Raw genomic sequence first — 27,410 nt, forward strand, 5'->3', positions numbered from 1 at the left:
ATGGCCCCCTGGTGCTACTGCCTCCTAGCCTTCCTGGTACCTGAACTTCCGGGAGGCAGGGGGTGGAGGGGAGGAGGCCACGGGGACTCAGAGCTGCTAGGGTTCCAAGTGGCCGCCTCACATCAGGAGGTAACTGCAAAGGTTACACAAGCTGAGCCCCAGCACAGAACTAGAATAAAGCACCCACTGGATGCTAGGGCTTCCCTGGTGGTTCAGAATCCACATGCGATGCAGGAGACTGAGGATCGATCTCTGGGTAGAAAAGATCCCCTAGAGAAGGGAATGGCAACCCACTCCAGTATTCTTGCCTGGAGAATTCCATGGACAGAGGAGCCTGGCAGGCTACAGTCCATAGCATTACAAAGAGCTGGACACGACTAAGTGACTAACACTTTCACTTTCACTGCAGATGCTAGGAATAGGCTCAGGGCAATGAAGTGACCTGCCTAAGATCACACTCTGGGTGAATCCAGGTCTGACTGTAGGGCCTGCAACCTCCACTGTTCCCTGCTGGAGCACACAGTAGGCCTTCAATAACAGTACATATGGGTGTGGGGATCTGACTCAGACCCCACCTGTCTTCTCTCTCAGATAAGGAGTCTTTCTGGGACCCCTTCCAACTCACCAGGTGAACCAAGGAACCCTTGGGTCACAGGTTGGTATGAGGGATGCCCCAGAGAGGCTCTCCCCTCCCGCAGCTCAGCCAGCCCCTGGTCCATGTGCCACACTGGCCTGGAATGCAGAGGAAGGAGGATGCGCAGTTTAGCTCAGCCCCGCTATACCAAGCCCTGGGCTGAAAGCATCACTCATGTCCGTCTCATTCCTACCACTACACAGATGACACAACAGACCCAGCAAGGGGAGAAAACTTGCTAGCATAGCCAGGGTACAGCCCCATCCAGCCCCAAATGTCTCCAAGCCCAATGTCCTTGGCTCTGTCACCCCACTCACCCAGCAAGGGTCAGATGCCTACACACTTCTCCCCATAGACCTTTCTCCCACCCTGCAGCTCCAGTGGCCCCTGGAAAGGTAGTGGAGACTGCAGATGAGGTGTGCAAGTTTCCAGGGCAGCGGCTGAACTGGTGGCAGGCCCAAGAGTCCTGTGAGCAGCAGTTGGGCCACCTGGTACTGCCACCCCCAGATCGGCTCCTCACTGCGCAGCTGCCTGACCCCATCTGGGTGGGCCAAAGAGAAGCCCCTCTGCAAAGACCCCCTCAGAGGCGTGAGTTTGGGCCGGGGCCTGGAAAGTAGAGCCTGGAGGGGGAGGGTGGGGAGGGAGCTTTGGTGACCTCGAGGTAGCAGCCCACTGTGACAGTCTTTGTGGTTTGAGCCCAGAGGAAGTCGAGTCGCAATCTCAGATTCCCTTGTCCTGGACTGACAGTAGAGGGTTTACCCGTGGGTTAGGAGCACTGGAGCCCCCATTTCTTCCTTCCCGAGGGAGGGAGGCACCTGAAGCTTAAGGGGACGGGCTTTTCAGATGTGACAATGGGCTGTCAGAGGCGGGACGGTGTGTGCAGGTGGGAAAACTGAGGCGGAGGCCTGTGTATCCCCGCAGGCGCGCGCGCCACGGCCGCACTGATGTTCAGCGAGAGATCCGCGGACCGGGCGGCTCGACTTCGGACGCCTCTGCCAGCGCTGGGGGCGCTGACGGCGTGCGCGCACGTGCAGTGGGACGCCACCTCGTCCGACCCGGCAGCACTCTTCTCTCTGGCTGTGCCCACGCTGGCCAACGCGCTGCAGCTGCGAGCCTTCGCCGAGCCGGGCGGAGCCGTGCACGCTGCGCTGGTGGTGCGCGGGCATCACGCGCCCTTTCGCGCTACCTTCCAAGCGGATGGCCGCTGGCACCACGTGTGCGTCACGTGGGAGCAGCCAGGCGGGCGCTGGGCGCTGTTCGCCGACGGGCGGCGACGCGCTGGGGCGCGGGGCCTGGGCGCCGGCCACCCGCTGCCACCTGGCGGCATCCTCGTGCTGGGCCAGGACCAGGACTCTCTGGGCGGTGGCTTCTCAGCGCGCGACGCCTTCAGCGGCAACCTCACCGACTTCCACCTGTGGGCACGCGCGCTGAGCCCCGCGCAAATGCACCGGGCACGGGCCTGCGCGCCGCCCCCCGGCGGCCTGCTTTTCCGCTGGGATCTGGGCGCCCTGGACGTCGCACCCTCGCTGCTGCCGCCGGTGTGGGTGCGGCTTCTCTGTCCGGGTACGGCCTGCCCCGCCTCCTGCCTGCCAGACCCCGCCCACCTTTAAAAAGGCTCCACCCACCACCTCCTGGCTTCCCTACCAGACCCAGCCCACCTCTGCCAACCGGGCCACACCCAAGTCTGGCCACCCCCTCTCCAGGCTCCCAGTACCTAACCTAGTACCTAGTCATAGCAGCCTGGAGGAACTCACCCCGCCGCCCCCCCTGCCCCCAACCCCGCGGCCTCCTTGCTCCGCCCAGTGCTGGTTGCTCCTCTCTCTGGTTCCCACGTCGCCTCCTAACTCCAGGATCGCGCTTCCTGGTGCTCCCTCAGGCGTGCAGGTGCCTTCAAGGCCTGAATGGGCTGTGGGTCATGGAGACGGTGGGGAGCCAGGAGGCGGCCCTGACACCTCTCCCACCCTGGCCAGTGCCCTCAGAGGAGTGCCCTACGTGGGACCCAGCACCCCACACCGAGGGCTCTTTGCTCTGCCTGCAGCCGCTGCCCTTCCTCTGCTGCTACCAGACAGGTGCGCCGTCCGCCTCTGTTGAAGGGGACGCAGGGTATGGACCAGTGTAGGCTGAGAGGGGAGCAGTTGGCACAGCCTGGGAATTGGGAATCTTCTCAGCATCCTGGGGCCTCGGTGGAGTCTAGACCACAGATAAATGGGGCCATTCTGACCTGGGGACGAATCCCAGATTGTGGGATTCACCTCAAGCAGGTGTTTTTGCCATTCTGTACCTCAGTTTCCCCATCCAGGACACTTAAGTCTCCAGACACACCGCCATCAGTGTGCCCATCCTCTGCAGGCGGCACAGGGTGGATGGGGCACCTCTGAGGAGGAGGTTGCCCAGGGCTTAGTCTGGCATCCACTGCTTTGCAGAGAAGTACCAGCGGCTGCAGGACGCCCAGTCGTGGCCTGGCCAGGATGTTATCAGCCGAGTCAATGCCTTGGCCAACGCCATTGTGGTGAGCCCCCTCCCAGGGGCACTTTGGGTGGCCTCCGTGAACCTCAGTGTCCTCATCAAGAAAGGGGACACCCACCTAATGTGTGCGCAGGAATTAGGATTGTTCATGTACCCATGCACTCTGAGAGCTGGGGGCCCATGAGTAGTTAGATCTGTGCCCACCAAGAAGACAGGCAGAGACCAAGCATAGGCCCTGGTGCTGGGCAGGGGTAGGGGAACGGTGGAGGCATCCCCTTATGACAGCGAGACCCACCATCAGCTCTGCCCACAGCTCCTTCCTGACCCTCTCTCTGAAGCCCACGGAGACCTGTCCCTGACGGAGGCCGCCAGCTTCCTGAGAATCCTGGAGGGAGTCCTGGCAAAGGAGGCGGCTCCACTGGGGCCAGCAGCACTGCTGGCTGTCCTGTGCTTTCTGAAAAGAGTGGCCGCCCTGGGGACGTGGGAGCCAGAGCCCGCGACAGGGTCCTGGGAGCAGCTGGGCCAGGCCGTCATGTCTGTGGCCAGCCTGGTCCTGGAGGAGCCGCTGGCTGGCGTGTGGCTGTCAGTCAGTGAGGTGAGGCTGGCAGGGCTGGGTGCCACAGGGGCCTGGGCTCTGCTTCCTACCTTGTCACCCGTTTGTGTAGCCGTGGGCAAATCAGCACCCATCTCCGAGCTCCATTTTGCCATCCATCTGGAGAAGCTCTTCATGTTTCTGTTTTATAAGTTGAACTTCCACAAACAACTGCTCTTGAACAACAGCTTCTGCAATTAAAAATTAAGAGCCACTAATCAACAAGGGCCTCCCATATCCAACAATCACTGACCACCTTAAGTGGGAGGTCCTCTATACTAAGTGTTCAGCCATGGAGAAGAGAAGAGACAGATGGAAATCCCGTCGTGGCAGAAGTGGCTGTAGACCTGGGAATTATCAGCTCAGAGAAGGGAGAAAACACGGGGTCGTGAACATTGCCTTGATTGTTCTGGGGCTTCAGAGGCAGGCATGGTCCCCTGTGACCTCAGAACAGAACCGAAACCTGGGTTTGAGGGTGGGGTAGGGATGGCACAACCAAGGAGCTGATTCTGTGGGATGTTCACCTCTCCAGGTGATGCTCCCCATCCTGGGGAGGGTGTAACCCCACATTTTTCTGGGGATCTGAGACACTGTGGCAGACTGGGGCAAACTGGACTCTGAACCTCAGGTTTCTTCCCTGGAAAATGGAGATGATCATACCTGCCTTACTTAGGCAATGGAGAGGAGTAGGTGTAAACCAGGTGACTTGCCCAGCACAGAGGGGGGGTCCCAGCCATGCATGATCCCCATCCCTGCTCTGTCCTCACCAGCACCATCCACCAACACCCCTCCCCATGGCTTCCTTTTGGAAGCTAAAACTTGAGCACCTGTTATAGGTCCAACACCGAGTCAGACCAAAGAAGCAAAAGGCATGGCTCTGCCTTCTGAGTGTGCCCATTGGCAAGCAACCTGCCAGCAGGCAGAGAGCACTGTGGGGCCTTCAGTTTGAGTCAAGGACAGCGTGGCTTAGGACCAGGTTGGAGAAGCCAGAGAAGGTTCATCAGGCAGGCCTCAAATGTCAGTCTGAGGATCTAGGACTTGATCCTGGACGCCCTCAAGCGGAGCCTCTGAGGGTCCAGGGCAGGTGGGCCACCTCCCAGGTCCGTGAAAACATGTTAACCCCAGCGGTCAGGGCAGGCGGCAGTGGGGTGGGGAGTGTGACAGGGGCTGAGCTGCGGCCTCCTCCCAGGTGGTTGGCGGACCCATGGCCTTGGTGGCGAGTGTGCAGCGCCTGGCACCCCTACTGAACTCCGTGCTGACCTCCGAGCAGCCTCAAATGCACCTCCAGCACCGCCATGCTGGTGAGCCTGCCCCAACCTGTCCCACACAGTTGGGCTGCGTGTAGGACCTTGGTTCAGACATCCTCCTCAGCCCTGATCACTGGGAGTTCTCTGACTCCCACAGATACTCCTTTCTGTTCCTGCCCTGGCCCATGCTGTGCCCTCCATCCAGAATACTCTCTCTCGATCTCCTAGCAAACTCCTATACATCCTTCAGAACCCTGCTCGAGCATCAGCTCTGCTAGGAAGCCTTCCCCAATTTTAGCTTTCTCCCAACAGTCAGTTCCTCTCTCCTCTGTTACCCTGGTGTTTTGAACATATCTTTTGTTGCTTTTGTGGCAATTAATATGATTCAGCCTGAAGCTCCCTGAGTGCCAGGGCTGTTTCTGAGTCATTTCTACATCTCAGGACCAGACTCAGTGAATGTTTGTATAACAGATTGAGTGGGCAAGCACTGACAGTGGAACATCAGGCAAAACTTGGGTCTTTCAGGGGCCCAGCGGTTTCTGGTGGCTCACTGATATTCAGGGTCTGCCCCCCAGTGACTCCCCCTTCTCACTCACCCTGTCCCCCTGGACTTGGAAATGTCAGATTTACCTTGGGCAAGTTGCTGAGCCACCATCCAGGAATGCCGGCCTCCTGGATGTGTGGCAGGGAGAGGGGAAGCAGACCCTGCCAGCTGGGCCAGCCCAGCATGAACACCTGCCTCCTGAGGTCCAGCCACTCAGCCCTGTTTGACCCCAGGCCTGGAGGTGAGGCGCCTACGCCTGAGGGAGGCCAGTACGGAGGGCTACGTGTTCACGGTGCCCGGCGGGCATCCAGAGGGGCCCGGCCACATCCGCATCCCCGCTGCTGAAGTGAGGCGGCTCCTTGGGAAAGGTGGGCAAGGGGGACAGGTGGTGGGACCCTCTGGTGTCTGGGTTAAACCTCAGCCCTCGGAGTTCCTAGCTCTGCTCTTCTGGATAAGTCACCGCAGCTTTCAGAGCTGTCTCCTCATCTGTAAGATTAGTACTCGCCTCATTGGGTTATTAGGAGCTTAAACACCTACCCCATAGTAGATGTTCACTTAATCTCCTCCCCTCAAACTGCAAGCAGTTTCCCTGGATGCCACCTGGGGTGGAGGATTAGGATAAGGGGCAAAGGGCTGTGGAGCTGCCAGCTTAAGCACATCAACTATAGCTGGTTGAAATTCTGGTTCTGCCCACTTCTTAACTGATCTCTGGGAGGTCATTTAACCTCTATGAGCCTTGGTTTCCCTGTTTGTAAAGTGGGCAGAGCTTTTCCCTCGGGACCAACCTGTGGTGTCTGCTCAGTCACTGGGTGGGTCTCAGGCCTCCTCCTGTTCATCCAGGCCTCTCTGGAGTCACCATGATCCACAGCTGGTTCAGCTCAAGTGTCTTCCAGCACACACTGGGGGCCCCTGGCCAGGAGCCGTGGGCCCCTGACAGTCCTGAAGAAACAAGCGGAATGCAGAGGTGGGTCCCCCCTAGTAGGCTGCTGAGGGCCTGGATCTCCTTCCCAGGGAAGGCCAGGCCTCCGTCCCCTCCCAGAACCCACCCCCATTCTGGTGGGCAAATCTGCCTTTGGCAGCCCAGGGCCAAACCTGCTCACCCCCGACACACACAGATTTCTGGGCCTGGCAAAGATGTGCTGGTGGGAACATGGCTCGACTCCTGCCTGGGGTCCCGGCTCCAGTGTTGAGTCTCAGGGAGGTAATAGAAAATGAAAATGTTAGTCACTCAGTACTATTTTGACTCTTTGCGACCCTGTGAACTGTAGCCCATCAGGCTCTGTCCATGGAATTTTCCAGGCAAGAATATTGGAGTGGGTTGCCATTTCCTCCTCCAGGGGATCTTCCTGACTCAGGGTTCGAACCCGGGCGGGTCTCCTGCATCGCAGGCAGATTCTTTCCCATCTGAGCCACCAGGGCAGCCAAACTGCCAGCAAAAATGGAACCCAGGTGCCCTAATTCCCCACACAGGGCTTTTGCTAATGTTTCTTTGGACTTAGGGGTATCATCTTTGATGACCTCAGCCACATGTGACCTCTCCCCCACAGACACCTGGTGCCCTTAAAAGCTCCCTTTCTCCTCACAGATTCCTAAGCACCCAGGTGGGGTCAGCCATCATCTCCTCTGAAGTGTGGGATGAAACTGGGGAGGCCAACACAGCTGTGACCTTTCACCTGCAACACCAGGCCCAGGTACTGTGTGGTCCTTCTGGGAAACAGCCACATGGGACAGTTATCCTGGTTTGGTGCCCCCTCCCCCCACCCACACACATCCCAATATTTGTTCACTGGAGAACGAAGGTCTAAAACTGTTCAAGAAAAATACACATCCACAAGCCATCCCATTGTCTTTGAGAGCAGGGGAAGGGAAGTAATGCATTGCATGCTTACTTTATGGCAGATGCCTTAAATAAGCAGCATTCATTTAATCTTCCAACTGTCCATTCCACAAACATGAGCTTAGGGAAGCTGGTGTGCCTGGTGCAGAGCTGGGATTTTGTTATAGTGTTTAAGTGGCAGAGCTGGGGTTTTGTTATAGTTCTTCATGACTGAAAAACCTGGTGGTTCTCATGAGATCACACAAGGAGATGTGAGGGCCCCACCTTGCAGTGTGCTTTGTAAGCATGAAAGTAACCTGAATGTCCATCAACAGGGGACTACTTTAAAAGCCTTGTAGGGACTTTCCCAGATGTCCAGCAGCTGAGACTCAGAACTTCCACTTCAGGGGGCACAGGTTTCATCCTGAGTTGGCGAGCTAAGATCCTGCATGCCACGCAGTGTGCCCCCTTCCCCAACAAAAAAGCCTTGTAGAGCTACACAATAAAATATCAGCTGAGGTTATGTAAGGAATGGGGTATTTTGCTATAAACTGACATGGAAATATCAGCAGGACATGTCATTTAATTCATTACATGTAAAACACAAATTCCTTCTTGCTTCTGAAACTTTAGAGCATTTCAGGGATAGTTAGAGTCTGCTTTCCCCAAAACCACCAATCCTGGACACATGTGCCCGCGCACTCATACACACACACACACACACACACACACGCACACACACAAATACACTCATACACTACACCTTATGTCTTTTGTATATCATCTCAAGACTTCTTAAAAAATCAATCTGATTAAAGTACATAAATCTACATATACTAAACCATCCATTTTAAGTGCACAATGTGATCAGTTTTGCCCAGTGAATATACTCATGTACTACTGCCCCCAGTCAAGATACATAACTTGTCCACCTTTCCCAAAGGCTTCTTCAAGCTCCTTCCCCATCAGCCTTCCCTGCTCTGACTTTCCTAAAGTGTCTGTCTGTCTTTCCTAAAGTGTCATATAAAAGGAACCAAATAATGTGTACTGTAGTCTGGCTTCTTTTGCTCAAATGTTGGTTTTGAGTATCATCTCTGTTGTCGCCTGTTGTTCATTATAATGGTTTTGTGCTGACATTTCATTGTGGTTCTAAGTTCCAATTTCTTGAAGATCAATGATTTTGAGCATCATTTCATACATTTATCAGGCATTCATATATCTTCCTCTGTTAAATATAAGTTCAAATCTCTTCCCCAGTTTTCATTCTTTTTTTTTTAATTTTTATTTTTACTTAATTTTACTTTACAATACTGTATTGGTTTTGCCATACATTGACATGAATCTACCACGGGTGTACATGCGTTCCCAAACATGAACCCCCCTCCCACCTCCCTCCCCATAACATCTCTCTGGGTCATCACCATTCACCAGCCCCAAGCATGCTGTATCCTGAGTCAGACATAGACTGGCGATTCGATTCTTACATGATAGTATACCTGTTACAATGCCATTCTCCCAAATCATCCCACCCTCTCCCTCTCCCTCTGAGTCCAAAAGTCCGCTATACACATCTGTGTCTTTTTTGCTGTCTTGCATACAGGGTCGTCATTGCCATCTTTCTAAATTCCATATATATGTGTTAGTATACTGTATTGGTGTTTTTCTTTCTGGCTTACTTCACTCTGTATAATCAGCTCCAGTTTCATCCATCTCATCAGAACTGATTCAACTGTATTCTTTTTAACGGCTGAGTAATACTCCATTGTGTATATGTACCACAGCTTTCTTATCCATTCATCTGCTGATGGACATCTAGGTTGCTTCCATGTCCTGGCTATTATAAACAGTGCTGCGATGAACATTGGGGTACATATGTCTCTTTCAATTCTGGTTTCCTCGGTGTGTATGCCCAGCAGTGGGATTGCTGGGTCATAAGGTAGTTCTATTTGCAATTTTTTAAGGAATCTCCACACTGTTCTCCAAAGTGGCTGTACTAGTTTGCATTCCCACCAACAGTGTAGGAGGGTTCCCTTTTCTCCACACCCTCTCCAGCATTTATTGCTTGCAGATTTTTGGATCGCAGACATTCTGACTGGTGTGAAGTGGTACCTCATTGTGGTTTTGATTTGCATTTCTCTAATAATGAGTGATGTTGAGCATCTTCTCATGTGTTTGTTAGCCATCCATATGTCTTCTTTGGAGAAATGTCTATTTAGTTCTTTGGCCCATTTTTTGATTGGGTCATTTATTTTTCTGGAATTGAGCTGCATAAGTTGCTTGTATATTTTTGAGATTAGTTGTTTGTCAGTTGCTTCATTTGCTATTATTTTCTCCCATTCAGAAGGCTGTCTTTTCGCCTTGCTTATATTTTCCTTTGTTGTGCAGAAGCTTTTAATTTTAATTAGATCCCATTTGTTTATTTTTGCTTTTATTTCCAGTATTCTGGGAGGTGGATCATAGAGGATCCTGCTGTGATTTATGTCGGAGAGTGTTTTGCCTATATTCTCCTCTAGGAGTTTTATAGTTTCTGGTCTTACATTTAGATCTTTAATCCATTTTGAGTTTATTTTTGTGTATGGTGTTAGAAAGTGATCTAGTTTCATTCTTTTACAAGTGGTTGACCAGTTTTCCCAGCACCACTTGTTAAAGAGATTGTCTTTACTCCATTGTATATTCTTGCCTCCTTTGTCAAAGATAAGGTGTCCATATGTGTGTGGATTGATCTCTGGGCTTTCTATTTTGTTCCATTGATCTATATTTCTGTCTTTGTGCCAGTACCATACTGTCTTGATGACTGTGGCTTTGTAGTAGAGCCTGAAGTCAGGCAAGTTGATTCCTCCAGTTCCATTCTTCTTTCTCAAGATTGCTTTGGCTATTCGAGGTTTTTTGTATTTCCATACAAATCTTGAAATTATTTGTTCTAGTTCTGTGAAAAATATGGCTGGTAGCTTGATAGGGATTGCATTGAATTTGTAGATTGCTTTGGGTAGTATACTCATTTTCACTATATTGATTCTTCTGATCCATGAACATGGTATATTTCTCCATCTATTAGTGTCCTCTTTGATTTCTTTCATCAGTGTTTTATAGTTTTCTATATATAGGTCTTTAGTTTCTTTAGGTAGATATATTCCTAAGTATTTTATTCTTTTCATTGCAATGGTGAATGGAATTGTTTCCTTAATTTCTTTTTCTACTTTCTCATTATTAGTGTATAGGAATGCAAGGGATTTCTGTGTGTTGATTTTATATCCTACAACTTTACTATATTCATTGATTAGCTCTAGTAATTTTCTGGTGGAGTCTTTAGGGTTTTCTATGTAGAGGATCATGTCATCTGCAAACAGCGAAAGTTTTACTTCTTCTTTTCCAATTTGGATTCCTTTTATTTCTTTTTCTGCTCTGATTGCTGTGGCCAAAACTTCCAGAACTATGTTGAATATCATTTTTTTAATTAAAAAAATTTTTGAGATGTCATTGGGCTTTTTTAAAAATAGGAAATATTCTTTATTTTTTTTCCAAAAATGTTTACATTAGCCTGCTATTTGCTTTTCTGATTACTGACATTTCTCCATGCAAACCACATAGATCCTCTCTCTTTTAATTTTATTGTTGTGCTCCCTTCACCCTTTTCTCCCTGCCCCTGCTCCACCTGCACTGACAACCAATCTGTTCTCTGTATTTTATGATCCTGACTTTCTTTGTATAGAGTCCCCATATAAGTGAGATCATAGATATTTGTCTTTCTCTGTCTGACTTATTTCATTTAACATAATGGCCTCAAGGTCCATCATATTGTTGCAAATGGCAAGATTTCATTCTTTTTATGGCAGAATAATATTCTGTTTTATATACGTGTGCATGCAGGTAAGACCTAAATCAAATCCCTTACGATTATACAGTGGCAGTGACAAATAGATTCAAGGGATTAGATCTGATAGACAGAGTGCCTAAAGAATTATGGACGGAGGTTCATGACATTGTACAAGAGGCAGTGATCAAGACCATCCCCAAGGAAAAGAAATACAAAAAAGGCAAAGAAGAAGCAAGAGAGTTCCAGAAAAACATCTACTTCTGCTTAATTGACTACACCAAAGCCTTTGACTGTGTGGATCACAACAAACTGTGGAAAATTCTGAAGGAGATGGGAGTACCAGACCACCTGACCTGCCTCCTGAGAAATCTGTATGCAGGTCAAGAAGCAACAGATAGAACTGGACATGGAACCACAGACTGGTTCTAAATCAGGAAAGGAGTACATCAAGGCTATATATTGTCACTCTGCTTATTTAACTTATATGCAGAGTACATCAAGAGAAAAGCTGGGCTGGATGAAGCACAGCTGGAATCAAGATTTCCAGGAGAAATATCAGTAACCTCAGATATGCAGCTAACACTACCCTTATGGCAGAAAGTGAAGAAGAACTAAAGAGCCTCTTGATGAAAGTGAAAGAGAAGAGTGAAAAAGTTGGCTTAAAGCTCAACATTCAGAAAACTAAGATCATGGCATCCAGTCCCATCACTTCATGGCAAATAGATGGGGAAACAGTGGAAACAGTGGAAACAGTGTCAGACCTTATTTTTGGGGGCTCCAAAATCACTGCAGATGGTGACTGCAGCCATGAAATAAAAGACGCTTGGTCCTTGGAAGAAAAGTTATAACCAATCTAGACAGCATATTAAAAAGCAGAGACATTATTTTGCCAACAAAGGTCCATCTAGTCAAAGCTTTGGTTTTTCTAGTAGTCATGTAAGGATGTGAGATTTGGACTATAAAGAAACCTGAGCACTGAAGAATTGATGCTTTTGAACTGTGGTGTTGGAGGAGACTCTTGAGAGTCCCTTGGACTGCAAAGAGATCCAACCAGTCCATCCTAAAGGAAATCAGTCCTGAATATTCATTGAAAGGACTTATGCTGAAGCTGAAACTCCAATACTTTGGCTACCTGATGCGAAGAGCTGACTCATTTGAAAAGACCCTGATGCTGGGAAAGATTGAAGGCGGGAAAGAAGGAGACAAGAGGATGAGATGGTTGTTGAATGGCATCACCGACTTGGTGGACATGAGTTTGAGTCAGCTCTGGGAGTTGGTGACGGACAGGGAAGCCTGGCATACTGCACTCCATGGGGTCGCAAAGAGTTGGAAACAAGTAAGCGACTGAACTGAACTGAATATTCTGTTTTATATATATATATGCATGCGTGCATGCTAAGTCACTTTAGTCGTATCCAACTCTGTGTGACCCTATAGACTGTAGCATGCCAGGCTCCTCTGTCTATGGGGGTTCTCTAGGCAAGAATACTGGAGTGGGTTGCCATACCCTCCTCCAGGGGATCTTCCCAATCCAGAGATCAAACCCAGGCCTCCCGCATTACAGGCAGATTCTTTATCAGCTGCTTTCAGGGAAGCCGATCTCTCTCTCTCTCTCTCTCTCTGTCTCTGTCTCTCTCTCTCTCTCTCTCTCTCTCTCTATATATATATATATATATATATATATCACACACACACACACACACCACAGTTTCTTTATTCATTCATTCATCAATGGACACAGGTTGTTTCCATATCTTTGCTCTAGAAAATAATGCTGCAGTGAACATGGAGATGCATATGTTAATATATTTTCTTTTTAAAAAACTTTTTATTTTGTGTTGAGGTGTAGCTGATTAACAATGTTGTGATAGCTTCAGGAGAACAGCGAAGGGGCTCAGCCATACATATACATGTATCCACTCTCCCCCAAACTCCCCTCCCATCCAGGCTGCCACATAACATTGAGCAGAGTTTCATGTGCTGTACAGCAGGTCTCTGTTGCTTACCCACCCTAAATATAGCAGAGTCATATATCATTTCTGAGTTAAGATTTTCATTTTCTTTGGATATATATAGGAGTGGAATTGCTGGATCATAAGGCAGTTTTATTTTTAATTTTTAGAGGAACCACTATACTGCTTTCATAGTGGCTGCATCAATTTACATTCTCACCAACAGTGTACGAGGGTTCCCTTTTCTCCATTTCCTCGGCAACGCATGTTATTTCTTGGGTTTTGGGTAATAGCCATCTTAACAGGTGTGAGGAGCTATCTCATTGTAGTTTTGCATTTTCCTTATGATCAATGATGTTGAGCATCTTTTCATGTACTCATTGTCAGTCTGTATGTCTTCTGCCTGTGTTTAATTGGATAGTTTAGGCTTTTAAATATTTTTGCTATGACAAGGAAATTACCATCTATTTTTTTTCTAGCAGTTTTATGGGTTCATGTCTTAAATTCAAGTCTAGTTCAGTGCTGAGTTAATTTTTGTGTATGGTATAAGACAGTAGTCAAGTTTTATTCTTTTGCCTGAAGTGAAGTGAAAGTCGCTCAGTCGTGTCCGACTCTTTGTAACCCCACGGACTGTATATATTCTGCCCTGAATTCTCCAGGGCAGAATACTGGAGTGGGTAGCCTTTCCCTTCTCCAGGGGATCTTCTCAACCCAGGGGTCGAACCCAGATCTCCCACATTGCGGGCAGATTCTTTACCAACTGAGCCACAAGGGAAGCCCAAAATACTGAAATGGGCAGTATTCTTTTGCCTGTGGCTGTCCAGTTCTCCCAGCATCACTTGGTGAAGAGACTGATCTTTCACCATTATATATCCATGCCTCCTTTGTCATAAACTAATTGACACAGAGGTTTCTTTCTGAGCTCTCTCTTCTGTTCCATTGATCTATGTGTCTGTTTTTATGCCAATCTCATAATTTCTATATCTTTGTAATACTGTTTGAAATCAGTGAGCATGATGCCTCCAGCTTTGTTCTTCTTCAATTTTTAAATTATTTGTATTACTATTGAATTGTAAGAATTCTTTATGTATTTTGGATATAAGTATTTTGTGGGCTATATGTTTGGTACATAATATCTCCTAGTCTGTGGATTGCTTTTCTTAACAGTGTCTTTGAAAAATAAGTTTTAAATATGATGAAGTCCACTTATCAATTTTTCTTTTGCATGGCTTATGCTTTTTGCATCATGTCTAGGAAAACTTGCTTATCCCAAGGTCACAAAGATATTCTCAAAGGAGTTTATCACTTTAGCCTTCACATTTATAGCTTCATTTCAATTCATTTATAGATATTATGTTAGGTAGGGGTTGAACTTGATATTTTCCCATACAGACATATTTTGCCATATCCCATTCCAACACCATTTGTTGAAAAGATTATTCTTTCTCCCTTGAATTATCCTGTCATCTTTTTGAAAATCAATTGTTCATATATGTGTAAGTCTATTTCTGGGCTCTCTATTCTATTCCCTAGACCTATACACTAATCCTATATGTCCTGATTAATGTATCTGTATAGTAAGCCTTGAAATCAGTTAATGTAAGTCCTCCATCTTTGTACTTCCTTTTCAAAACTGCTTTGGCTGGCCTAGGGTCTTCACATTGCTGTATACCTTTTAGAATCAGGGGGCTTCCCTGGCAATGGTTAAGAATGCACACTTCCACTGGAGAGGGCAGAAGTGATCTCTGGTCAGGGAAGTAAGGTCCTGCATGCCATGTGGCACAGCCAAAAAAACTTTTTTTAGAATCAGGTTGTAAATGTCTATGGAAAAACCTGCTAGGATTTAGATTGGGATTGCACTGAATCTCCCGAATTGAAATAAGATGATGAAAGAGCATCTTAACAATGATTCTTCCAATCCTTGATCAAGGTGTATCGCTGAGTTTATTTAGATTTTCTTGAATTTTTCTCAGAAGTGCTCTCTAGTTGTCAGTGTGCGGGTCTTGAAGGTTTTTTGTTAGATATACTTAGACATACTTCTAGGTTGTACGGGCTTCCCAGGTCACTCAGCGGTTAAGTATCCGCCAGCAAATGCAGGAGACGTAGCTTCCATGCCTGGGTCAGGAATATCCCCTGGAGGAGGAAATGGCAACCCACTCTAGTATTCTTACCTGGAGAATCCCATGGACAGAGAAGCCTGGAAGGCTACAGTCCATGGGGTCGCAAAGAGTAGGACGTGAGTTAAAGACTGAGCATGCATGCACCGCTAAGTGGTAGAGGGTTTCTGATGTTTTTGTAAATGGTATTGTTTTCTTAATTCTACTTTAAATTGTTCATTATAAGTTTATAGTAATGCAATTGATTTCTATATAAAGATACTGTATCCTGCAGCTTTGCTAAACTCACAATACTTCTGGAGACTCTCTTACAGAATCCCCAAAGGATGGACATTTAGTTCATGCCTAGGATTTTGATATTAACTATAATGCCAGCCTGCAACTCTACTCACTTCACCTTCTTTGTGCCTTCCCACTGGCATTTTTCTCCAACCCCTGCACCCACGATTTATGCTGGGCAACCCCCAGCCCCTCAAACACAGGAGGTCACATCTCCCTGCGTCCACTGATCTCTCTCCTTGCCCACGTCCGCTCACATACCTGCCCTGTCCTTGTTGGCTGCCCTTAGGCCTTCCCTCCGAAGCTGGTGGAGCCTGTCTGTGCTTTCTGGAACTTCAGTATCAGGTGAGTTTCCAAGTTCTTTAAATAAGGCATTTAAAAAAATAAAAAAGACATCCCTCCCACTTGAGGATGAGGCAGGACTCAAGCAGGTTTGTAGCCTCGATTCATTAACTTCCTTGTGGGGGTGGTTCCAGGCCCCACTCAATCTGGGGATAAACTGGGGTGGGAGAACCTGTTACTCAGGAGGTAGTGAGCTCCCTGTCATAGGAGCTATGTAAGCCTACTCTGTGGGCTTAGAGTAGGGAGAGACTCATCTGTGGAATGGGTGTTAGAGTTGATGATATATTCAAAACCAGGGAATGAAGGTCAGTCACTGTTGCTTAGTAATTAATGCAGTTAATACTGATCACTGGTTTCAGCCCCATCCTCCCATTTCACAGATGGGAAACAGAGACCCAGGGAGGAGCAGTGACTTGCCCAAGGTCATATAACTGGATAGAGGCAGGGCAACGAGAGAGCCCAGGGTTTGTGGAAAGGCTTCCCCCTGCCCCCACCCCCATGTGTAACCCATCTCAAGAGCCCTCTGTCCCCTATTCACCCCAAGCCCAGACTCAGGGGGCTCCTGGGCCACCACTGGCTGCTCCATGACTGCCATGTACCAGGGCTCGACCGCCTGCTTCTGCAACCACAGCACCAACTTTGCCATCCTGTTGCAGGTGTATGACGTCCAGGTGAGTGCTGGGGAGGGGGGAAGGGGAAGGTGATGTCAGGACCGAGTTTTAAAGGATAAACAATAGTTGAATAGAAAGGCATGCCAAGCAGAGGGCCACCTGAGCAAAGGCTGAGTCAAAGTTACTCAGTCGTGTCCGACTCTTTGCAACCCCTGGACTATACAGTCCATGGAATTTTCCAGGCCAGAATACTGAAGTGGGTAGCCTTTCCCTTCTCCAGGGGATCTTCTCAACCCAGGGATCGAAACCAGGTCTCCCGCATTGCAGGTGGATTCTTTACTAGCTGAGCCACCAGGGAAGCACGCGGAGGCTACAAATGGCAGACCAGTTATGTTCTAGAACTTCGATGAGTCTGGGGCTTTCAGTGCAATGTCTGTGGTGGAGGGTGGTGGTAGGCAAGATCACACAGACCTGGAATGCCAGGCTCATATGCTTGGATGGTGCTCCTGTTGCAGAGGATGTGTGGAAGGGGGTGAAGCATGTTTGCACAAGGGAGCCAGGGGTGCCAGGAGTGAGGCTGGGGTGGTGACAGAGGGGAAAGGAGAAGGGAGGGGCCTAGGAGAGGGGCCTAGGAGAAGGGAGGGGCCCTGGACCAGGGAGCATTGGGCAGACCAGGAGACTGGGCTGAGGGAGAGGGGTTCCAGGGCCACTAGAAGGTGAGGGACTCAGTTCTGCGGAGGCTCAGGTGGGCAATAGATTTGGGGGACCACAGGTCTGGGGTCCGTGGGGCCTGTGACCTAGTGCTCAGGGCTGGAGGGTCTCAGCTGGAAACAAGAGCTGATATGTAAAGCCGTGGCCGAGATGCAGTTGGACTTGAAGGAGCTTCGACCACGGCAGGCCTCTGATAGGTCCCAGCATTTATAGACTGCGGGTAGGGGAAGCCAGATTCCAGGAGGAGGCCAAGCGAGGTGGGCTGGCTGGAGCCAGAAAGGGACTCAGTGGTCACTCACCAAGAGGTTGAGTGAGATGGGCCTGAGCCCAGGAATGCTGGGGTCATTTGGTGTGTTGGGGAGCACACTAGAAAAACATGCCATCTGATGCAGTTTTCCTGTAAAAACAGAGCGTGGACCTTTGACACATCGTAAGTAATTCGTGCCAGCTCCGTACTCCCTCTCAGCAGGTGGTCGTCACATGCTGTCTCCTCCCCACGGGTGTGTCGGCCACTTGCCATCCAGTACTGAGAAATCGGTGAAAGCCGGCCCCTGCCCCACCCCTGTTTAGGGAGAGCCAGCAGAGGAGGACAGGCAAATGCTCATTATTAAGTGCCCGCTATGTGCGGGCCTGGGGGTTGGGGGTGGGTATGGGGCGGTGGGTGTTGTTCTGGAAGTGGCCGGCGGGGCGGGTGAGGCCTGGTCCTGTCCGCACAGAGTGGCGGCGGGCTCCTGCCTCCGAGGTCTCTGTCCCTCCGCAGAGAGGCCCTGAGGAGGAGTCGCTGCTGAGGACGCTGTCGTCTGTGGGCTGTGGCGTGTCCTTCTGTACCCTGTCCACCACCTTCCTGCTCTTCCTGGCAGCTGGGTAAGGCGAGCTCGCCACCTGCGGTGGCACCCTGGACCCACCCCGCCCCTTGCCAGCCAGCCTCCACATCCCTCCTTGGGAGGGCATCCACCCTTGGTCCAGGTAGACCCCGCTCCAGGGCCCTCCCCTGGGGCTGTGGGCCCCTGCGGAGCCGCCCTCTCTGCCTTCATCAGCCAGCTCACCTGGACGCGGGTGGGGCTGGGGCTGATGGGGGTGGGGGTTGGTGGTGGTGTCCCCGTTACCACCTCCCCTGTCTGTCCAGGGTCCCCAAGTCAGAGCGGGCCACGGTCCACAAGAACCTCACCTTCTCCCTTGCCTCCGCCGAGGGCTTCCTCATGGCCAGCGAGTGGGCAAAGGCCAACAAGGTGGGCAACCAGCAAGGGGGGGCTTGTGAGCTCAGGGATGGCTGGGAAAACACCTTCAGCCTTTTCTGGGTTGGCCCCCGCGCCCCCGCACCCCCCCGCCGTCCCGCCCCCCTGCCCCATGTCTGCACCTGGCTCCCTTTCCAGGGAGCAGTAAGGCCTAGAGAGGAAAAACCGAATGTTGGAGCTGGGCCCGGGGCGCTGCCCGGGGACCTCACCCACGCAAACTGCTTTGGGTTGGCAATGCCAGGCGTGGACAGGGGACCCAGGGCGGACCACACCCATAACTGGCCTCAGTGGGGATCGCCCACCCTCCCGCCCAGGTGGCCTGCGTGGCCGTCACAGCTGTGATGCACCTTCTCTTTCTGGTCGCCTTCTTCTGGATGTTGGTGGAGGGGCTGCTGTTATGGAGCAAGGTGGTGGCTGTGAGCATGCGCCCGGGCCCTCGGATGCCGCTCTACTACGCCACGGGCTGGGGTGAGGGCCCTCTGCCCCTCACTCTTGTTCTGTTCCCCTCGACCCTGCCTTGCATGGCCTCCGTTATGTCCAACATCCACCACCCCCTGCCCACCACCGTCCCACACTCACCTTCTTCACCAGCACCCAGCCCCCCCCGGCACCCAGCACCTGTGTCTTGACACAAACTCAGCTCCATCAACCTCCAACTCTACCCAACTCCAGTTCTTAATCCTCCTCCACTTCAACCACCTCCTGGCCTCCAGCACCGCCTCCCTAATCTGGGACCAGCTAAGCCCATGACAGTCACCTGCCTGCAACTCTGCTGATTCTCAGCCCTAAGGCCTTGACTCTGTCTCAGCTCTTCCACCTCCCAACCACTCAGGGCTCCAGTGCCACCCACAAGTATCAAGCCCACCCAACCCCACTCCTGGATCACCCAGTGCCGCCAGTACACCCGCTACTGTGGGACGGCTGGGGGCTGCAGCTCGGGACGGGGTCTGGCTCCCAGGGAGGACAAAAGGGGTGGCGTGGTCCTGATGTCACTTCTTATTCCCCTAGGTGTGCCTGTGGCCATCGTGGCCATCACCCTGGCCATGTCCCCGCATGACTACGTGGCCACTGGGCACTGCTGGCTCAACGTGCACACAGACGCCATCTGGGCCTTTGTGGGGCCCGTGCTCTTTGTGCTGACTGTGAGCAGAGAGGCCCAGGGGTCCTGCTGAGGAGGGACAGGTCGGGGGAGGGGGAGCCCCTTCTGCGCTCTGACACCAGATCTCCAGGCCAACACCTGCATCCTGGTCCGTGTGGTGATTGTCACCGTGTCCAGTGCCCGCCGCCGCGCCCGCATGCTAAGCCCACAGCCCTGCAGGCAGCAGCAGCTCAGGATCCAGATGTGGTGAGAGCCCAGCCTGGGGGAGTCAGAAAGAGGCGGGGGAGGCAGGTGTGAGCACGTGTGAGGCCAGGATGGGCATGTGTGTGGCCGTGTGCGCTCATGAGTGCAAGGCTATAGATGGGTGTGTGTGTGCAATATGTCCGTGCTGTGTGTGCACACGTGCTCATGCGTGTGGATGGTAATGGGGCCTGTGTGTGTATGAGGGGCGGTGTAGACACTAGCCACTGTCCTGGGGACTCACCATGCACAGAAGGCACTGCCCCTGGTGGAGACGGGTGGAGGCAACCCCTAAATGAGGCAGGCTCTAGAAGTTCAGGTTCAGAGTGAGAGTCTAGGTCTCCACCCCCGCAGGAACCCCATCACTCTATGGGACCATATCCTGCTGGAGGGGCCACCCCCCCAGACCCCAGGCCTTCCTCTTTGCCACTCTACCCTCTGCCAAGGGAAGGACAACCCAAGCCAGTGGGGCCTTGAGAAGTATGGTGACCCCCCGGGGGGCCTTGAGGAGGGGGAAGAGGATCTGCCATGGGGCAGATCCATGCCCCTGGACCCACTGCCCAGACCTCAGCCCTCCCTCTGGACAGCTGCCACTCCCTTCCCTCGAGCCAGGCTTGGGATGAGCCAGGCTGGGACTGGGATCCCACCTTCCTAGCTCCACCACCCCTACTCCCTCCCACTCTGGGGGTCTGAGCTTTCCAGCTTCACCCAAGGCCTGAGCCGCAGTCCCCGGTCCACAGCTCCGGCCCCTCTCCAGACGCTTGCCCGGGACTGCCCTCCCCAGAACCCTGCGGGGACCCCCCTGGCCCCTGGCCTCCCCCAGCCCAGCTTCTGTCCTGCAGGGCCACGGTGAAGCCGGTGTTGGTCCTGCTGCCCATCCTGGGCCTGACCTGGCTGGTGGGCATGCTGGTGCACCTCAGCCCGGCCTGGGCCTACGCCGCCGTGGGCCTCAATTCCCTGCAGGTACCTCCGGGCCCTGGGCCACACACAAGCTCCGCGGGCATGGCGGGCTGGCCAGGGGGCTGGGGAGGGAGTATCCTCTCTCTCGTGGTTGTCACCAAGGCAGTGGGGACACTGCTGGGGGGAGGACGGGCGAGAGGGGACTGGGTCAAACCTCCAGTCAAACAGCAAAACCGATTTTGTGGCCCGTTAGACAGTTGAGGAAGCTGAGGCCCAGGAGGGGCCTCAAGGGCGCAGCAGAAGTCCCAGCCTCCAGGCTGTGCTCAAGCCACTTCAGGCCTTGGCAGGAAGCTGAGGAGGGGGGAGGGGGGCCTCTCCCCTTGGGGTCTGCGGGTGGCCTATGTGGGGCAGCAGGAGCTACTCCATCGGTGAAAACAGCAGTGTAGAAAAGGTGTTGCTTGGAAGGATTTGACCCACGTAAAGGAAGCAGTGCCATGGGGCTGCATAAACCCCACTGTGGGCCCTTCCGGTCGCGTGTCCTGGAGCCACGGAAGTAGCTCAGACCAGGCACCTGTCCTCAGGAGTTTGCAGACCTATGGGGACTCGGGCATGGACACAAGCAGCCACCACCCAGGGGACTGAGTAAGCGTTGGGAGGGAGGTCAGTCCAAGGAGAGCCCACCCTGCCCCTCGGCCGCCCTGATGCCTCCAGCACCTCTTCCTGTGGTCCGCGCCAAGTGCTCCCGGGTCCTGGTCCATGCTATCATCTCCCTGTGGGCCTTGGGGACTTGCCGCCCTCTGCCGACAGGTGTGGGACTGGAGAAAGGAAAAACAGAGGTGGTGGGGGAAGCAGCAGACAGCTCAGGAAGGATGGGGGGCGCGTCCGGAGTGGGCCCGGGAGAGTGAAGGAAACCTGGGGTTCCCACACTCTTCAGAAAAAAGCATGGCTCCCGCAGACGTGGCGGGGCTGAGCAGCTGGGGACACAGACGGACACGGAGAAGCCCTTTTTCCAAGCCCTGCACTCCCAGAGCTCCACGGGCTGGAATCCCAGCTCGGCCCACTTAACAGAGAGACCCTGCCCAGGTCTCTCCACCCTGCCTCAGAGTGGGGAGGGCAGCAGCTTCCTGTTGCTATGGCAACTACTCCAGCTCCATCCCTGTCCGTGGCCCTCAGGCGGGCGGACCTGCAGCCACAGGGCCAGAGCTGCCGTCACAGCCCTCTCCGCCTCCCTCTCAGGGCAGGTCCCTTCCTCTCTCGGTGTCTCATTACTTCGTCTCTGAGTTTGCCCTGAGATTCCTTCTCTGTCTCGCGGGCTCTGTCTCTGCCGCAGTCTCCTCTCCCTGTCCCCTTCTCCTCTGGTGTGGGTCTTACCTGGCTCTTCCTGGATCTCTCTCTACATCTCCCCTTCCGTTGCGCTCTGACCCCGTCTCTTGTCCCCTTCCCCTGCCTCTCCCTCTCTCTGAGGGTCACCCCTCTTGCCCCCTGCCCCCAGCCAGCCTCAGACCTTCAGGTCTGGTGAAAGGAGAGGAGAAAGGCTGTCTCATGAGGGGTCAGAAGGCATGAGACCTGAGCCCGCTCTGATGTTCCCGTGACCATCTCAGGGCAGCTCCCAAGTCGGCTCAGAGCCACGTTCTCTGAGTCCTTCCTGGATGCTTCCCTCTCCAGGCCTGGCCTTTCCCTCTCCTCTCTCTTCCGTCATACCTGCTGTTTCTCCATGTCGTACTCTCCCTGCTCAACCGCCAGCCTCATCGCTTTCTCACTCTGTCTTGGGGCATAAACTGGGCAGGACCTGCCCCAGGTGACCAGGGAGCGGGGATGGGGCTGGAGAGATTGAGATCTGCCCGGACTCAGTTATTTGCTCTTGGGGGTGACTTGTTTCTGTCTGGCCTCTCTGCCAGGTTTTGTGCTAGAAGAGCAGAGCCTCAGTCCTGTGACAGGTTGGGGTTCACACCTTCCCTGCCAGAGGGTCTTGTTGGGAGGCCTAGACAAGTGGAGACAGGCCTCAGTTTCTACATCTGTATAAAGGGAATCATAATCTCCACCTCATGAGATCACTGCTGGGTTCCATTGAGATGATATTTGCAAAGGGCAAAGCATAACCTGGTGCAAGATGGTTTCATTCAGCCATTCAGCATGTTCTTCCCCAGGGCCTCCCTGTGCCCGATCTGGGCTGCGTGCTGAGACCGTGGTGGGGCACAGGATCAAAGAAACCACCCTCGGAGGTCTCAGCCTGAGGGCGCAGACAGACACCAAAGCCACACAACCGCAGTACGGTGCGACTGAGACTGAGAGGCACAAGGGGCAGTCGGGGTCGTATGGGGAGGCAGGGTGGGCATTCCCTGGAGGCAGTGGTGCTCAGCGAATGCCTGAATGCTGCATGCAGAGAGGGGAATAAAGTTTTAAGTTAGGGGAGCACAGTGAAATCAGATGGAGGGAGACATGGGGTTGGGGGAGCTGGTGAGAAGTGGGGCAGGAGGGAACACGGGGGCCAGACCATGCAGGGTCCCCAGAGCTGGTGTGAGAAGCTCAGACTTCCACCCAGGCCTTGGAGGATGTTAGACAGGTTGCTGGTGTGGTTGGATTGGCGTGAATGTTTGGGTGTGAGGAGTGGCGCTAGTGGTAAAGAACCTGTCTGCCAATGCAGGAGACACAGGTTCGACCCCTGGGTTGGGAAGATTCCCTAGAGGAGGGCACGGCAACCCACTCTAGTATTCTTGCCTGGAGAATCCCATGGACAGAGGAGCCTGGTGGGCTACAGTCCGTGGGCTCGCAAAGCAACTTAGCACAAGGACTGAGTTGAAGGAGATGGGATGGGGGCGCCGTGCAGAGAGCTGCAGGGAGAGCACCGGCTGGGTGTGGGGGGCTGGGAGCCCCCATGGTCTGGCTTAGGGGCAGCATTGGGGCTGGTAGCGACCCATTTGGTGCCTGGGAGCCGTGGAGAGTAGTAGGGCTTCGGGGCTCCAGTTCTCAACCCTGGGAAGCTAGAGGGCCTCAAGGAACCCCACATCCCCTCACCTGTGTCCCCTTGTCTGAGCCTCAGGGGAGGAACTGTTGCCTTTTGTATCGTCCAGGTGGAAGGTGAGGGACTCCTAAGCTCCACCAGCCACCTGCGGGTGGAGGCCCACACTTAGGCCTGGGACACATTGCCCTGTCCCCACCCCTGGCCCCAGGACCCTCTCCATCAAATGCGGAGAACGAACCTCCCTCCAACCCGCGCCATGGAACTGCTGGGAGGGTCAAGCACACTGACCCTGCTTGGTGAGGGGCCAGGGCTTTGTAGTCCTCAAGTATGTGGGGAGGAGCCGGCTGTGACTCAGTCTTCACACACAGCAGGAGGCAAGTCCTGGCCGCATCCAACTTCCCAGATGAAGAAACAGAGGCTCAGAGAGGCATTCAGCTAGAGGAAAGCTGAGCGCCGAAGAACTGATGCTTTTAAACTGTGGTGTTGGAGAAGACTCTTAAGAGTCCCTTGGACTGCAAGGAGATCCAACCAGTCCATCCTAGAGGAGATCAGTCCTGGGTGTTCATTGGAAGGACTGATGTTGAAGCTGAAACTCCTGGCCACCTGATGAGAAGAGCTGACTCATTTGAAAAGACGCTGATGCTGGGAGGGATTGGGGGCAGGAGGAGAAGGGGACGACAGAGGATGAGATGGCTAGATGGCATCACCGACTCGATGGACATGAGTTCGAGTGAACTCCAGGAGTTGGTGATGGACAGGGAGGCCTGGCGTGCTGCAGTCCATGGGGTCGCAAAGAGTCGGACACGACTGAGCTGAACTCAACAGTCAGAATGCAGTGGGGTCCCTGTCCCGGTCTGCTGTCCTGGACCTCACTTAGCCTTGGAGCTTCAGGCAGTGGTGAGGCCGTGAGGCAGGGCAGGTCAGGGTGGGGCGTGGAGGGATAGAGGGCAGAGAGGCTGCCTGGTGACCCGAGTCTGAAGGCTTGGGATCCGGCAGGGCCGGGCCCTCCTGGTTCTCTGCTGTGGAATGCCACAACTGCCCGCTTGCCATCGCAGGGTGGCGGACAGGGCAGGCTGTGTTCACCGGCCAGTGTCTCTAAATATCTCTGGGGCTGCCTGTGCTGTGGTGCCAGGCCAAGCAGTGGGAGATGGGGGCCTCCCAGGCGGTCACCCACCCTCACCCTGGGTCTGTCCCCAGGGCCCGTACATCTTCCTGGTCTATGCCGCCTACAATGGAGAGGTGAGTCCGAGGACCCTGGCTGCTGCTGGGGTGGGATGTGGATGGGGGTGGGTAGGGCTTACTTGTAGGGGGCTCTGCACCCAGCCCGTGGGGGTTGGGGAAGGGTCCCAGCCCTGCCCCTGCCCCATCCTCCAGGTCCGGAGCGCCCTGCAGAGGATGACTGAGAAGAAGGCAGCAGAGGCATTCACGGTGGGCAGGCCTGGGGACCAAGGGGCGGGAGGTCCCACCGCTGGCAGGGATCCCAGCACTGATGCCCCTTCCTTTCAGGCTCGCTCCAGTCCCACGGGCCCGGGGTCCCACTCTAGACCCTCATGTCCCTGGGAAGTGGCCAGGGACAACCCCAGGGTCTTGGCTCCACCGCAGAGACACCTGGCTCTTAGAGGTAAGACCACAGCACCCTCCAGTCACTAGGTGCTAGTCACTCCCCAGTGCTCAGGCCTAGCATCTGAAAGACTAGGAGACGGGCCTGGGGAATTCTGTGACTGCAGGGCCTGGGGGGCGGCTTATAAAAGGCTCCTTTCCTCCTGCCACTCCACCACCAGGCAACAGGGGTCCCTGGGGCCCAGCCCAGAGGCAGAGCTTGCCAGAGTCGCCCTCCCTGGGTCTCCATGCAGAAGAGGTGTAGGGGGTTCCTGAAGGCAGGTAGATGGATGGGGTTCGGCGCCCTGAGACAGGGCATGGGTTGAATGACTTCAGACAGGGCGTCAGGCCAGGAATTGGTGTCCCAGCTCCTACTTCCCCTGCTGTGCGCCTTTGGGCAAGTTACTTTCCCTCTCTGGGTCCTGGTTTCTTCAGCGCTAATCTACAAGGTGAATTTTTGAGTGGATTCTTAATAAATGAGGTCCCTGTTCAGGGTAGGGGAGCAGAGACAGCTTCCTGCCTCAGTCTCCTACAGGTTCGCCTGCTCAAGTGTCTTCCCCCTTCTAGGAACCCACGGCCCCAGGATCCCCACAACCTTCTCCTCCATTGCAGAACCCGAGAAACCGGTGAGGCTGGGTCAAGGGTGGCAGGGCTCAACCAAGGGGCTGGCAGCTGTGACCGGAAGGGTTAGGGAAACCACAGGGACCAGCATGGGGCTGGGGTGGGGGATTCTCCTGGGGACCCAGGGGCCCTCCTCCGTCAACTACTGGACTGAAGGGTGCTGGGAGCAGCCGGCAGAACCTGAGTGCCAAGGCCCCCAGGGGTGGAGGAGTCATCTCCAAGGTAGCCAAGGGCCCCCAGACCCAGAGGAGCGGAAGGAGAAGGGGACTACCCCCTGACAGACCTCCTCTGTCCTCAGGCCGTGGAGCTGACAGCATTCAAGGCTTCAGGTATGGCTCCCACACCACGGGTGGGGTGGCCCCCTTGTTCCCTTGCTGCCCCGACAGTCCCTCAGCCCCACTGTGCGGAAATGGAAGTGATTTGAGAAGCGACCCCACCCGGCCTCCCACAGTTTGAGAGGCTCTTCCTGTCTCATTCTGCTCCTTGTTGGCGCCTAAAATTCCCCCACTAGCGCCCGGTGGGCTCGGTCAGTGCTCTGGGGAGAGGCTTTCCTAGGGAGTAAGGTTGGGACCCCTTCCCAGGCCAGTGCTGCCGGGACGGCAGGGAACCGCGGGCCTGCCTTCCTCTGTGCGCCCCACGCCCGCCGCCCCACCTCACCCACTCTCAGCGCTCTGGCCAGATGCCTGGTGGTCTGAGAGTTCTTGCAAGCCCAACGAGGAGCAAGTGCTTTCCCCAAGGCCTCAGTTTCCCCACTGGACAGCTGATGGGGATGTGATGGGGTGAGGGGTGGGGGCCTGTGGGTAGCAGGGCAGGGCCGGGGCCACCTGCTCAAGGAGCACTCATCCTGGCCCGAGGGAAGACCCGGGGACCGCGGTCCCTGGCAGCCTCTCTAAGCCCGAGTTCCCACAGTCTTGAACCGGAGACAAGCCTCTGAGGGGCCGACTCAGCACTGCCCGGCCTCCGAAAGCTCGGGGTTCTTTCCAGCCAGGGCCAGAGGCAGGTCTATGGAGCTCTCGGTGGGGCTGAGCTCTGTGCTAAACCTAGGAGCTCTGGTGGCTCCTTTCATGAGGTGACTGCGGAAAACAGGGGTGTGGTCACCCTCCCTCTGTGCTGCTCAGAACGCTGAGGCACAGAGAGGAGCCCTTGACGAGCCAGGGGAGGACACTGAGGCAGCAGGAGTCACGTGGGGGTAAGCCTAGGCCATCTGAGCCTGGGTCTGTATGACCCCAAACTCCTAGCCGACCTGCGTCCAGGCGGATGTCCCAGTCCTTCCGTGTCTCAGCTTCCCCTTCTGCAAAATGGGCTGGAGGCGCCCCCTGCAGGCCTGCCGGGAGGGCGCAGGCGTCCTGCAGATGGGGGGCGTGCCGAGCAGGCAGAAAGGCACCCCCCACTCTACCCTCCCCACCCATCACCCCGCCACACACCTCGGCTCCCAGCCCCCCAGCACCCGCCCCCGCAGGCGCAGCGTCTGTGGGAACAAGAGAGCGGCAGAGGCGCCTCTGCGCTCAAGTGACAGCGCCTTTGTCTCCGCTGAATGGGTGCGTTGCTAAGGCCCCTCGTAGCAACGGAGCCACTTCCACCTCGGCCTCGGAGGGACCCCCATCCCGCTCCGCCCTCCAGATGCCCTAG

At 53.8% G+C, this 27,410-nt stretch overlaps 1 protein-coding gene across 1 annotated transcript; it reads left to right on the forward strand.

The window, feature by feature from the left end:
- On the forward strand, window positions 1-27,410 carry ADGRD2 (adhesion G protein-coupled receptor D2). Its single transcript, XM_052648282.1, has 25 exons — window positions 1-36; window positions 592-655; window positions 1,010-1,222; window positions 1,556-2,197; window positions 2,605-2,703; window positions 3,058-3,143; window positions 3,414-3,695; window positions 4,882-4,993; window positions 5,717-5,851; window positions 6,324-6,447; window positions 7,069-7,174; window positions 15,751-15,806; window positions 16,348-16,474; window positions 17,886-17,989; window positions 18,252-18,354; window positions 18,675-18,828; window positions 19,369-19,502; window positions 19,590-19,705; window positions 20,542-20,662; window positions 24,759-24,800; window positions 24,936-24,989; window positions 25,068-25,182; window positions 25,728-25,786; window positions 26,080-26,110; window positions 27,241-27,410. Exons 1-25 carry the CDS (start codon window positions 1-3, stop codon window positions 27,408-27,410), a joined length of 3,285 nt encoding a protein of 1,094 aa, XP_052504242.1.

The sequence above is a fragment of the Budorcas taxicolor genome, chromosome 11, assembly GCF_023091745.1.
Source record: "Budorcas taxicolor isolate Tak-1 chromosome 11, Takin1.1, whole genome shotgun sequence".
Lineage (NCBI taxonomy): Eukaryota > Metazoa > Chordata > Mammalia > Artiodactyla > Bovidae > Budorcas > Budorcas taxicolor.

Excerpts from the sequence above, each read along its gene's own strand:
- ADGRD2 (XM_052648282.1), top strand. The coding sequence starts at position 1 with ATGGCCCCCTGGTGCTACTGCCTCCTAGCCTTCCTG. Across the intron at positions 2,198-2,604 it reads GGTGCGGCTTCTCTGTCCGG|TGCCCTCAGAGGAGTGCCCT; the intron begins GTACGGCCTGCC and ends CACCCTGGCCAG. Across the intron at positions 17,990-18,251 it reads CTGCTCTTCCTGGCAGCTGG|GGTCCCCAAGTCAGAGCGGG; the intron begins GTAAGGCGAGCT and ends CTGTCTGTCCAG.